Source organism: Lontra canadensis, unplaced genomic scaffold (assembly GCF_010015895.1).
Source record: "Lontra canadensis isolate GAN:19392208 unplaced genomic scaffold, GSC_riverotter_1.0 scaffold31, whole genome shotgun sequence".
NCBI lineage: Eukaryota > Metazoa > Chordata > Mammalia > Carnivora > Mustelidae > Lontra > Lontra canadensis.
Genome location: NW_022631025.1, coordinates 6,449,217 through 6,463,836, shown reverse-complemented (window position 1 = coordinate 6,463,836; position 14,620 = coordinate 6,449,217). Strand labels below are relative to the sequence as shown.

The 14,620-nt window shown below is 39.4% G+C and overlaps 1 protein-coding gene across 7 annotated transcripts in view; it reads right to left on the bottom strand.

Moving 5' to 3' along the window:
- RFX3 (regulatory factor X3) overlaps positions 1 to 14,620 on the bottom strand; it is a 281,939-nt gene that overhangs the window by 11,403 nt on the left and 255,916 nt on the right. For all 7 annotated transcript variants that reach the window (XM_032866534.1, XM_032866530.1, XM_032866529.1 and 4 more), the window contains one exon: positions 9,554 to 9,707. In XM_032866534.1, coding sequence (XP_032722425.1) covers positions 9,554 to 9,707 — 154 coding nt within the window. The remainder of the gene's footprint in view (positions 1 to 9,553; positions 9,708 to 14,620) is intronic.

Genomic DNA, 14,620 nt, shown 5'->3' with positions numbered 1-14,620 from the left:
TTTGATACAAGTCTAGCTATGATCGTCTAATTCGGTTTTTACGTCTTCTCTAATACTGCCATTTCTTTTTTCTAATTGACTTACTTCTGCATTCTGTTTTGTTGACTGTGTTTTCACAAAGCATTGAATTAGTTTGCCTCTGATTACCAGTTGGGCTCCATCCCAAAGAATGCTGTTGGATTCTTCATAATTCCATGAATCACAGGACTCAACACTCAAAAACTGTCTAGAGGCTACTTTTCCCCCTGGCCCTATAGTTTCATTAAAGCTTTCACATGCCTTTATATTATCTGTTTTATGAACTTCAACTTCTAAGCTCATCATGTCAAAAACATGATGGTCTAATTGTACACACTGTTCCTTGGATTGTCAGTGCCAAATCAGTATTTAAAAATCTAATCTGGAGTAGAAGGCAATCAAATATAATCTCTCCACGGACAGAAAGGTCTTGAAATGTCAGTCATAAGGGATTTCAGAGCATTAGTTAATTTTCTTGAAATGTCTTCCAAATGAGAACCAAGTTAATCAAAGAATTTTACATTTAGCTTTAGTGCAGGGTTTCACAACTGAGGACAAACAGTTGTGGATTTTAAAGTGATTTCCAATTTTATAAAATTTGCAAGGAATGCTAATCATGTTCCATTTGGTAAAATCCTGCGTTCCTTGGTGATTTTTCTTTCTATAAATGTATCTCCCCAAACATTCCCAACTAGTTCTATCAAAGCCTGCTAAGATGGCTGAGATTTCTGCCGGCTTGCTGCAAACCAAAGCAAATTGGGCCCTCCAGCTGCTGGTGGTCCTCCTCCTTCGGAATGGCCGCATGTGATGTCGGCTGTCCTCTCCACAGACTGCGGATTTCCATCACAAGTCTAAGCCTTCAGGCTTTTTTGTTCCCCTCTGTCCCCTGGGAACACAGCTAAGCATGTGCCTTTATGCTGTTTCAAAATCTCTAGGAACCTCTCATGAGTGAGGACGCACGCAATGAAGAAAGAATCTAAGCCCGAGTTCCTCTTGAAGGAAAAGTCATTTCAACAACAGGAATGTACAATGGTACCATTCGGCTGAGCCGAGAAGGGCCTCCGTCCTGAGCCCCACACTCTGGAGAGCCCTGCCCTGGCTTTCCTGTGGCTGGGGCCCTCCCTCCAGGCCATCACTGGGCCAAGTGGACGTGTCTTCTTGGAGCCTTTGTGTCCCTCCCACCCCGCAGGCCATACTCTTGCTCTCTAAGATGTCTGGACTCCCTGAGTCCCCTTCCCGGCCTGTGCAGATTTCTTTTCCAAGTCCTCCCTTCACAAGAAAGAAGGGAGAGCCAACGAGGAGCAGCGGTTTTCTAAGGGTGGATAAAACCTAAACACTGGCTATTCACAGCATAGGATGGGGAGGGATAAATACAAGTGGTCTGGGGCCAAAGGCTGGGCATATCCACGTCATTATTTGCTGCCATGGGCCTAGGAGGAGCCTGAGAATTTTACATTTAAACACAGCCTTCTAAGTTGTGATCAAGACATACTTATCAACCAAGGTGGATGGAATCGATTTTGCTTATACTTTGACTCAATGCTTTTGAAATGTTTGGACATGGGGTACCACAGGCCCTGCACATATCCTTTACGCAAGTGAAACCATGGGTCAAAAAGAAAGAAAGCTGGCAAGCCTAACTTAAGACAGGTTTCATTCGAGGCCACGGTCCTCATCTAGGAGGAAACCTTGGCCTTGGTTGATTATGTGAGAGGCGCACTTCTTGATAATTATACCACCTCTCTTTTTCAGAAATTATTAACTGGACCGGCAGTGGGGGTGTGGGTAGAGAAACATGTTCTCTTTAGACCCAGTAGTGTGAATCAGGTTTGAAGTGAGTGTAGTATCAAAATGCCTGACCCATGTACTCATAGAAAATCTCTCACATTTACACAAGTGTATTATTGTATACAGCAAGGGTGAATCGCAGGAAACAGCTCCTGTGACTCAAGGAACTTGTGGTCTCCAACAAGAGCAACTTCTTTATCCAAGGACCAGGAACCACCAAGGCCACCTGTTGGTGAGCGAAACTACCAGAAATACAAAGACAAGGCTAGAAGCCACCTGGGCAGGGCAGGGGATGACATGAGTCCCATGAAGAGGCCAGCAGAGGGAGCTGTCACGCTTACTCTCTGCCCCAGAATCTACAAGTAGCTCGCTCTGAGGCTGGGGATACCAGGCTAACTCTTCCCTAAGCCAAGAGCCCAGGGGTGGACTTTCCTGAAGAGAGCAGTGTGCTGAGATTTCTTTCCCAATGTGTCCAGTGACCATTTCAGTTCTTGAAGTATGGTAAGAATTCTTCAACTCTTTTGGGACATCTGGGTGGCTCAGTCACTAAGCGTCTGCCTTTGGCTAAGGTCATGATCCCAGGGTCCTGGGATCGAGCCCCGTATCAGGCTCCCTGCTCAGTGCAAGGCCTGCTTCTCCCTCTCCCAATCCCCCTGCTTGTGTTCCCTCTCTCACGGTCTCTCTGTCAAATAAATAAATAAAATCTTAAAAAAAAAAATCTTCAACTCTTTTATACTCTTTCCCCATTTCCAAACTCTTTAGGAAAGCTAACCTCTAGTTGAAAGCACTTAGGAAGGCCTAATTCGACAGAGAAGGTCCCAGAAATGTGGAGAGACACATCCTGGGAGAGAAGGAGCACTTCTGGGTCTCTGAGTTATATTTTCCTGATAAAATATAATTTTTATATTATATATATATAATGATATATATATAATATATAATATATAAAATAAAATAATATCCAGTATGTCAATCGTGAAATCCAACGAGAGGGCCTACAAATTGGTAGTCTGTCTTTCCATCATTGTTTTGTACTTGCTTTCTGGAATGAGTATTGTTTGAACACCTACAGGACTGTGGTTAGACCACAGTTACAGGCAGAAGTCCACTCCCTGAAGAGCGGAGGAGAGGATGTGATCGCCCAGAGCTAGCAGGAAGGAAACCAAGGACAGGTGGCTAATGAGCAAGGATCCCAGAGCTGGAAAGGGTTGTGGCCCTGGGCAGCTGAGTCCCTGGGTGCTTTTCTCAAACACAGAGAGAGAAAGGAACAGAAAGACAAACCAGGGACGAGGAGGGAAAATGAGAGCTTCTAGAAAGCCAGTTCTTAGGAATCTGAAGGATGACGGTGTAGAAGAAGGGCCTCCCATGTCTCTCCTCCAGGAGGTCACTTTGAGAAATTTATTTTCAAGTTGGCAGGAGTGTGCTCATGTAGAGGGCAGATTTACAGATTTACAGCTAAAAGCAGACTACAAATTCCAAAACAATGATTTTGACTTAGGTCTGGTCTGCGGGTGGGTATGGAGGAGCCGAAGGGTGTAATTTGTTGTTGGTGGTGTTTCCCAGTACACTGAGCTTTCCAACTGCCATTGGCCTAGACTCGTTTTCTAGTTCGTCGGCACGTCCTGGACGTCTAAGGAACAAAAAGTGGGAAGGGAAAGGGTGGTAGGACGATCAAGATGCATCCCGTGATGCAGAGGAAAGAGAGCCTAGAACAAAAGGATGAAGCTTACATGCTCGCATCTGGTGTGTGTGTAATCGTGAGTACGCGCGTGTTGGGGAAGCTGAACAGTGCAGATGGAAATAAATGAGTCCCCATTTGAATCTGTCTACAAACAATTTATACGGTGAAAAATGAAAACGTGGACCGAACCCATGTGGCGCCTTGGAACGACAGAGTTCTACTTTCTACTGCTTCCTAATTCTGGCATTGGGGAAATTTTCAACCTGTTTTTCTCATGGGTGAAATGGGGACACTCACACATGGCTTTCAAGGTTTTAGTGAATATTAAACAAGAATGCAAAACACCTAGTATCATGATTGTCACAAGGCAATTCCTCAATGTTAATTAATTAGAAAAATTTAGGAATATCAATAAGCTTTAGTATAACAATAAACGGTACAGCTTTCACCAAGTATTTGTTAAATTTTCTAAACTGCTGCTGTTCCAAGATGGCTTTTTTCTGCAGATGATTTTTAACTTGAGATATGATCCATTCATTTTAAAATATCCTATAACTAATCTATCATTCCACAGGTCCATTTTCAGCGTATTCCCTAGTCGCACTAGATTGTAGGACTCACTGAAATCTATTTCTCATTAGTTTGATTTTACCTTAAGAATCTGTGCTTATTTACCATGATTCTACTTCTACCAAATGGAACTTTTTCACTCAACTCTTATCCTAAAAGCTTGCCTTCTGAATTATTATTGCTCTGGTCCAATTTTTAGGGTTTGAAGATCTTTTTTTTTTTCCCCCTTTTACTTTGAGTACATCAACATTTTTCTTTTGATAGTATATTCTTAAGGGTTCTTCCATTTTTTTTTCCCCTAAAAAGTATGACTAAAATATCATCTTTTTTATATTGCTATTCATATCTGAACCACCAAAGCACTTTTCGGGTCCTACTTTTTATTTAAAAAAATTGGCTAAGTAGGTGGCTTAGATGTAATATTAAATAAATGTAATTAAATTATGACAGAGAATTTAAATATATTGAATAAGTTAAACACAAAAATATTTATCGCAGAAAATCATTTTATGCAGCCACCAAAATTTATAGACTCAGCTGAATATTTTAATGGACTATGCCTATTTTAAGGAAATAAACTTCCAGAGAGACTCCAAATAATCATAAAATTCAAATAATAGGATAGTTTCCTGCTCAATTTTTCTCGTCAGGGCTGTACAAAAAGCCCTGGTTTTTTAAAATTTTCATTTAACAGGTGTGCAAACAGATGCAACTTGTTTATTTTATTCCTACTCTTAAAATTTCTCCACTCCCAGAGAGTCTCTGTGTGTATTTATAGTATTAAAGTTCCAAAAAAATACATAATTTTAGCAGCAAATAAACTCTGTTTCCTTTTTATCATCCAGGCAAAAAACTTAACCACGAAACTCTGGACTTGCACGTGCTTTGAATAACTTACTAGTCAGCATTACTGTGACAGTGGACTGACATTTAGATGAAAACACGTGGGGTGAGATTCTGTTTCTGTTTCTTTTGGGGGACGCTCTGACATGGCAGTCTTTATGCCAACAACGGATTTACAGTAGCGTAATACAGGGAATGCAAAAATAGTAGTTTTGTACCGTTGTATCTGGGTTTATATGTAAAACATGGATTGGTCTCTCCTGCCTGCTCAAATAATGTAAACAATTGTAAAATTAAAATTTATTTGTTGATTTCTCATTAATGAAGGTACACTAACGATCCCTAAGTCACTTTAAAAGGAAAACTTTTCCCCTTGCTTCTGGACCTAGTTGGCTGGCTGCCACCTCTCCCAAGTAAAGAACCCATAAGGCAAAACCAATGTCTGGCCAAGTCTGTGTCTGACTTCGCAACAGTTCCTGCTCCCATCCCCCATCCTGCAGCAGGTGATAAGCGTGGGGGATTAACACCAAGAATTTGGGGGCCAGTCTGCTTGGTTTTGAAGCCTGATTTTGCACCATTAGTGGTTGTGTGACCTTAGCGAGCTACTTGATGGCTCTGTGTCTCATGTCATTATCTGTAAAATACATATGGTTTTGGGGTGCTTGGGTGGCTCAGTGGGTTAAGCCTCTGCCTTCAGCTCAGGTCGTGATCCCAGGGTCCTGGGATCAAGCCCCGTATAGGGCTCTTTGCTCAGAAGGGAGCCTGCTTCCCTTCCTCTTTCTCTGCCTGCCTCTCTGCCTACTTGTGATCTCTGTCTGTCAAATAAATAAAATCTTTAAAAAAATACATACGGTTTTATACAGGGATAACAATATTCATTGAGTTGTCATGAATTATTAAGTTAATCTACATAAAACACTTAGAACAGTGCCCAGCACATAAATGGTATGTGAATGCAGGTTTCACTTGAAGTTTCTGGTTTTCTTTCCTCATCCAATTCTACCTCCTGTCTACTGAATTTGAGGTTGTTTGACCCTCACATTTTCCACAGAACCTTCCCTTTGGCCATACTCCCTTCCATTCAGGGAGGACCTGTGTACATGTCTCCGTGTCCCTTTACCACAATTCTCACAATTCACATAGCTAACCTTTTTGCCCTTTCGATCTCACTTCAAACATCCCTGCTGGGGGGAGCCTTCCCTGGCACTCCCAGGCTAGCTTAAGGCCTCATGCTTCAAGTATTCCTATATCTCTAATTCTGTAGCTCCACAGTTATGTGAACATCTAGTACATATGACTCCCCTACTAAAATACAAGCTTCTTGAATGCAGGGCCAAGATCCACTTGGTTCATTACTATAACCTAATTATTATAGCACTTGGTCTACAGCAGGTGTGTAAGAAATACCTGTTACATGAATGAATAAATTAATTTCAGAGATAAGTCTAAGACTCAACATCAGTGAACATGATTCACCCAAGATTATACCACTGCAAATGACAGAACTACCAGGAGAATTGAATCCTCCTGACTCAAAGTCCTCTATTATTTCCAGGGCGTTAAATCTTTACTTACACATATCATACAAAGAACCATGTGACTAGTATAGTGCAGGTTCTAGAATGAAAAGTTAAAGTACAGATCAGAGAGAATGGGGTATGTAAGGTAGTTTGGAGGAATTGGAGCCCCCTGAGGAACTGATATTTCAGATGTGAAGTAGGAGTTAGAATGAGCAAGGGGAGTTGGGCAGAAAGTCCCGGCTAGAAACAACGATTTACACAGTGGTCCAATGACGAGCAAAGCTTGGCGAACAAGAACAGAGAAAAGACCACTGTGATGGCAGCAAATGGAATAGGAAGAGGGAGGCTGAGGTTAATCTGAGTGGCAGGGCCAGATTGAGCATGACCTTGTGTACCAAGGAGAGAATTTTGTTCCTTCACTAACAGGAGAGAATACCACGGATGGGTTTTCAGTAGGGGTGACACAGTCTACTCTGCACTTTCATAACATGATTCTGACTGCACTCTGGGAGGTCTGGGGAAGAGCAGACTTAGTAATTGGGGGGACATAGGGGTCTGGACAAGAGTCATGTAAAAGATAGTGCTCAGATGTCCAGCATGATCAGCAGGGAGAATGTGGTACCGGTTACTGAGAAAGAGCCATTAGGAGACACATCAAGAGTTTGATTTCATTAAGTACATAACAAGTTCTCAATAAAGACTAAGAACTATTATCATGTTTGCTGTCGTTACTGATGATTGAAAACCAGTGGCTCCAACTGAGGGTAATGGTGACCTTTATGGATTTCAATGGATTTGAGCCCAAGGTGTTGCTCCCGCCATGTACATGGGCACTTCTGGACTTGGTGTCTGGAAGGGGGAATCGCCTAAGGGACGAAAGCAACTGAGCCTCAACATGCAAAAGCCCTTTTGACCTCCAATCTGAATTCTAGGGTAGCCACAGGATAACAAGGGAGAGACACATGTGAAAATAGCCTTCTGTTTTCCTGAATTTCCTTCTCTTCTTCCCAGGAATCAAGAAATTTTAGATATGATAATATGACCACGACCTCCAGATCTGCAGTGGCCAACAGATATACAAGGCCGTCAACGTTGCCGTCAATGTTGTTGTATGGAGAGAACAAAGCTATAAAACGAGCCTTGATTGGCCGGGGTTGAATAATGGATGAGTAGAGACAGCTCAAAGGATGGTCTTATAAATTGGGTAAGGAGAGAGTAAGCAAAGAAATCAAGAGATGCTCTTAGATTTTAGGTCTTCCAGAAGGTATTTTATACCTTATTTTCTAATAGAGATTTTATTCTTATTATATCTTCACCTCTTGGGGGAATGTGTCACACTCATTCACATTGTTTACATAAAGTAAAAAAAAAAACAAAAACAAAAGAATGCCTACAGGCACAGTCAATCAGCAGTACTATGAGACGGCAGTACTGACTATGAGACCATCTTAACCCTGGTGAGCCAGCACTGCCCGCACCAACAAGCAGGGGGCGTGCTGAGCCCTCACGCTGGGTGACCAGCTCCTGCCCACAGCCTTTGTGCTCTTGAGATGCAAGGGAAGCCAAGACCACGCATCAGGATTAGCCTCGTGGTACTCATTAGAACCCCTGCTATCACTATGCTGACCACTTGTTAAAGGAGTCCCAGAATAGACGAGGGGGTTGGCAAATGGGTTAAATATACCGGAAGGCAAGTCTGTTTCTAAAGTTGGGAGCCCTGACTTGAGAAGTTCTGCAGTACTTAATCTACATGCCCACTGGGCGTTTGTAAGACAACCACTGCAAGAGGCTCTAAAGGAAGGTCAAGTTTAAGAAAAGTCTAGATTATTTTGGTCCTGCCTGTTGTCTAAAAGCTACAGTGATCCTTGCTTCATCTTGCACATAGAATGTATGTACATGTAACTGGCATGATTTAAGCACAACCAGTACTGAGAACATCACACAAGCACGTACAGATCAACACACGAGAGGGATTTTAAAGAGGGAAAGGGAAACCTTTTGCCCAACCTACTGAAGATGTCTGACATGGATTTTATTGATAGTAGAATACTTACAAAGCATCTTGAGGTATTTTAATATATTTTTAATTTATTCCTTTATTATCATATTTATTAAACTAGGAAAAGCATCTAATATTTACTTGGATTTTCTATAACTTAAATAACCACATACACACAGCTTCAAAATGAACCTGTCTTCTTTACTGCTTTGGGTAATTTGTAATATTTCCTGATATTTATAATCTAGCAAGATCCGAAGAACCCCCAGTTCAGGACAACAAAATGAGATGGCGGACATTCACTTGAGCATTTGTACCCATCCCTCATCGTGTTCACCACTCCTTGTAAATTTACTTCGGAGTGTTAGCTTTCTGACACGCGTTGAAAACAACACAGTTTTATTTTCTAACTAAGAACTATGAAGAGAATGTTTTCTTCTTCATACCTTCAGCAGTGAGAAACCTGATTTGAAAACCAGAGTCTGAGTACTTGAGACAGTCTCCATCACCCACCAGAGCTACATAAACATTTCTTCTGGGTCCTTTGCTTTTTACATCAACCTTAGATACTCCTCTGTAAACCGGGATAGAGCTGTGCTTGTCTCGGAAAGCGTCCAGAGCTTTGTTACATAGAAAGGACTTCGAGCTGTGCCTGGCACATAGTCAGTGCTCCCAAAACATAAGCTTTTGGCACCATTGTCATCGTTACTATCCTTCTGAAACAGAATCATTTCTTTTGTTCCTGGGCACTTGGACAAAGAGCCTACAAAAATACGTATTTAGTCTCTTCTCTATATTCCTAGCCCTTTGCCTTATCAGCAACATCAATCTTTCTTACTTCCCGTTCCATAAGGGTTTTTTTCAGTCCAGTGATTCTCAAAGTTTTCTTTCAAGCAGACACCTTTATAATATATTGAACCATACCACGAACGTTCACATAATGTAATTTATAATTTTGGACTCTTTTAAGAGAATACACACAAACAGAAGGATTTAAGGACCCCCCCCCCAATAACTCCACAGCCCCTCAGGGCTTTCATTGCTTTCATCAATCAATAATATATTCAAATTAAAACAAAATTCAGGTTCTTTTGTCAAAGCCCCGTGAGTCACAGCTCTTCTGGACTCTCTTACCTCGCCCATGACCGCGATGGGTGTCTCTCCTGTTGCCTGAGCAACACGATGTTCTACTAAGTAGAACATGTACTCATCGTAGAGCAGACGGATCAGGTGGAAGGAGCCGAAGCTAGCAGCGCTGCGTAAGGTTAAGTCCCGAATAACCATTGAGCTGTTTTGAGAGAGAAGACATATATGCAGCCAATATTAGTGACAGGACGAGAGTTCAACCTACTTTCCCTCCTAAAAGAAGTTAAGTCAGAGGGTCTAAAAGGCTGGGGTACTACACAACTTGCCAAGGACTAATTTCATGACTGAAAGCAGTCGGCTCCACTCATTTAAACAGGGTGGTAAAGAGGTACCCCTTCGTGAGTTTTCGTTAGATCCCGACCAGATCCAGTCAGGTTTTCACCGAGAAAAAACATTTTATTGTCATGGCTGAGTCTTCTGATTCCGTCTCTCTCACAGAAGGGACCAGAACTAAATAAAAAAGATTATTGACAGATTGGCAATTCCAATCCCTACCATAAGAAACACTCAAAGTGAAAATCTTATTGATGGGTAAACAATGCGTTACCACGTCCCAGTGATGACTTTGGGTGTACACTTACTTCGGAAGAAATAGTTATTTGTGCCATACAAAGATTACAAAACATACTCAGTAGTGACGCTCCCAGATGTGGCAATAGAGAATGAAAGTATGTACAGGGATCCCTGCAGATCTTATTGGAAGGCAACTTTATTAATTGATCCCTGTTTCTTACTGATGTCCATTTAAATTAAGCTGATTTTCCATTAGAAATAAGTATAAAAAAATTAATTAAGAAATGCATATCTTTGAAAAAATGTGAATTTATAAAATATGATACCAAAATATGAATGATATTATTAATACTAACAATATACTCTATTATATTTTAAATGGAAACCAGTCCTAAATAAAATTTTGTCCTCACTGAAGATACACTGGTCTTGGATCTTACCCTCATACTTCAAACCTCCTTAATATTTCTAACTTAGAGTCAGAGTGGGGTGAGTATGTGTGTGTGTGTTTCTTATCACTCTCATTTCATGGCCTTTTCTAGAGATTTTTGGCCTAGGAGAACTAAAACAGCCGTTATATTCTCAGATAGGTGGAAGAAATAGAATCTCACAAATGGATAGGCTGATATCCTAAAGCCTGTTTTGCAATGAAGAATTGTAAAATGTCAGGCAGATGGAAAAAGACTGTACTTCTGTTTTCTGTTTCATTGTCAACTTTATTTATGTAGAGGCTATTAATATATCAAATTCTATACATTCGGTTTGGCAAGTGGCAGATGATCATGGTACATGTGAAACTCTAAACCCTACATTCTGATTCTGGCTCCTTGTTAACACACTGTCGACTTTAAACAAATCATTTCCCTGAGATTGCTTTTCTTCTTGGGTGAAAATAAAAGCTACATTTTTGCTTACTTACATGATTATTTTAAGGATGTGAAATAAACTTATGAATGAACGGACTGACTACTTAAATATAATATACAAAACAGGAGAAGATGAGCTTCTCATTCTCAGTTGGTTATAGCAACAAGAACAGGAGGTTATTATATGATGATGGCAGGGGACCTCCCATTAGTGGATTTATTTACTAAGAAAAAAAAGAAAAAGCAGGAGTTTAGAGTGAGACTGACTCATGTTAACCACAATGTGATCTTAATTTTAAGCATGCTGTTCAACATTTTAAGGTTCAAGGTTAGTATACATCAAATGAGATAATGTATGTGAGATCTTAAGAAAACTAGCCATTACTAATTTCTCTGATGTTGGCTATAGCAACATTTTTCTATATATGTCTCCTGAGGCAAGGGAAACAACAGCAAAAATAAACTATTGGGACTACTTCAAAATAAAAAGCTTCTGCACAGCAAAGGAAACAATAAAAAAAAAAAAAACACCTAAAAGACAACCTACTGAATGGGAGAAGATATTTGCAAAGACATATCCAATAAAGGGTTAGTATCCAAAATATATAAAGAACTTATATTATTCAACACACACACATACACACACAAAACACAACAATCCAATTAAAACATAGGCAGAAGACACAAACAGACATTTCTCCAAAGAAGATATCCAGATGGCCAACAGACACATGAAAAGATGCTCAACATCATTCATCATCAGGGAAATATAAATCAAATCCACAATGAGGTTATCACCTCACTCAGTCAGAATGGCTAAAGTCAAAACACAAGAAATAACAAGTGTTGGCAAAGATGTGGAGAAAAAGGAACCCTCAAGCACTGTTGGTGGGAATATAAAATGGTGCAACCACTGTGGAAAACAGTACGGAGATTCCTCAAAAAACTACAAATATATCACCAGATGGTATATCCCACTATATATATCCCACTGATATATCATGGCATATCCCACTATATATATCCCACTGATATATCACCAGTATATCCCTCTACTGGGTATTTACCCAAAGAATATGAAAACACAAACTTGAAAAGATATAAGCACCGTATGTTTATTACAACGTTATTTACAATAGCTCAATTATGGAAGCACCGAGTGTCCACCCATCGACAGATGAATGGACAAAGAAGATGTATCATATATACATACATTGACTATTATTCAGCCATAAAGAGAATGAAATCTTACCATTTGCAATGACAGGGATGATCTAGAGATTAAAATGCTAAGTGAAATGTTAGTCAGAGAAAGACAAATACCGTACGATTTCACTCATATGTGGAATTTAACAAAATAAACGAACAAAGGAGAAAAGAGACAAACCAAAAAGCGGACTCTTAACTATAGAGAACTGATGGTTTTTTAGAGGGGAGGTAAGTGGGGGGCATGGGTGAAATAGGTGATGGGGATTACGAGTACATGTATCAGGGTGAGCACTGAGTAAGGTATAGAATTACTGAATCACTATATTGTACACCTGAAACTAATATAACACTGTATGTTAGTTATATTGGAATTAAAAGAATTATCCATTACCACAGCACTACATATATTAGAGTTAATAATATATTCATTATCATACATCATAGTTCTAGTGAATAAGTCCTTAGACTCAAACACCTTAGCGAAAGCTCAAGTTTAGAACTCTGTAAGTGAACTACTAAAAACAGATTCTTTCATTCATATGCCACACACATAAAATTCTGTTTATAATTCTATAAACGGATATAAAATTCTACATATACATTCTAGAAACAAACATAAAATTCTATATATTTGAAAATAAAAAATTATTTTTCTATGGAAAAATCTAAAAAGGCAGAGAAACCTCTACTTAAAAGAGCAAAAGCAAACACAACATGAAAATAATAAAATGTTGCATAACATTTTTACCTCTACTGATCCAAACTTGATCATATGAAATAAAGAATTTTGAAAAATCAAGTCAGACAGAGGCAGAAATTTGCTCCTAATTGCATTACTTATTGAAGGCAGCAAATATTTATAATATGTCCCAGAGAAGACAAATGGCTAAAAAAATTTTTAAAAAATGAGTACTCTTATTCAAAATTTCAAAAATTACCAATTAAAGTAAAATACCAAATATCATTTATCATACTGTAAGAGAGGAGGAGGTCCAGTGTTATAGAGAAGACGGGAAAAGAATTCTCATTTACTGTTTTCACAAGTATAAATTCATGAAACTTCTGTTTGGAAGAGAAATTTGGCAATATTTATCAAAATTAAAAATGCAGAAAACCTTTGACCTAGCAATGCTAATTCCAAAACATTATGCAAATGAACAAAAGTAATTTTAACTGTAGCAAATTTATCCCACTGAGAAACTAGGAGGGATCAGTTAATGTTGATTAGACGAATTACAAATTATGGCTCATTCATATATGAACTGCGTGAAGTTTAAAGAAACGAGGAAAAACCAGACATAAAGGTAGTAACTCAGAAAGGTGTCTATGATAGATAATATGTCAAGTTAAAGAAGTAAGATATATAGGAGTCTATTTAACAGGACAATTGTCTTGTAGTTTAAAAAAAAAAAAATCCTACCCTTAAGTAAATGGGAAATTATTAGCTCTGAGCTAGCACACTTCATTAACACAGTGTTAATCACTTCAGAAAGTTCAAACCTTTTTACCAGAACGTGTCTAAAGATACAGGAGAAATTTCATGCAAAGATTACAGTATTTTTTATCATTGTATCACAATGCCAAAACCCACCTAAATGCTTAAGAATAGGGGAAAAGGTAAATGTTTAAATAATGTGTGAGATATACATGTGATATTGGATATTGTGAGGATATTATAAAAGTTATGCTTCTGGGGGCGCCTGGGTGGCTCAGTGGGTTAAGTGTCTGCCTTCAGCTCAGGTCATGATCTCAGGGTCCATGGATCGATCCTGCACAGGGCTCTCTGCTCAGCAGGGAGCCTGCTTCCCCTCCTCTCTGTGTCTGCCTCTCTACCTACTTGTGATCCCTCTATCTCTGTCAAATAAATAAAATCTTAAAAAAAAAATTTATGCTTCTGAAGATGTTTAATGACAAGAAATGCTTAAGATATAATGTCAAGTGAAAAATGCTAGGGGAAAGAAAAATATAGATGATAAACTATGGTAAACAACTGAATTCCAATTTTATATCGCCACAAAAAAGCCCCAACAAATCACCAGTGGTTATTTTTCCAGGTATTAAAATTATGATTGATGTAAGTTTATTTCTTGTTAAGTTTTTTTTTTTTTTTTTTTTTTTTTAAAGATTTCATTTTCGGAGCGCCTGGGTGATTCAGTTAGTTAAGTGTCCAACTCTTGGTTTTGGCTGAGGTCCTAACCTCATGGGTTGTGGGATCAAGCCCCATGTTGGGTTCCGTGCTCAGTGGGAGTCTTCCTGGGTATTCTTTCCTTCTGCCCCTCCCCTCACTCGTGTTCTCTCTCTCTCCCAAATAAATAAAATCTTAAAAACATAAAATAAAATATTTTATTAAGAAATTTCTACACCCGGGGTGCCTGGGTGGCTCAGTTGGTTAAGCAACTGCCTTCGGCTCAGGTCATGATCCTGGAGTCCCGGGATCGAGTCCCACATCAGGCTCCCTGCTCAGCAG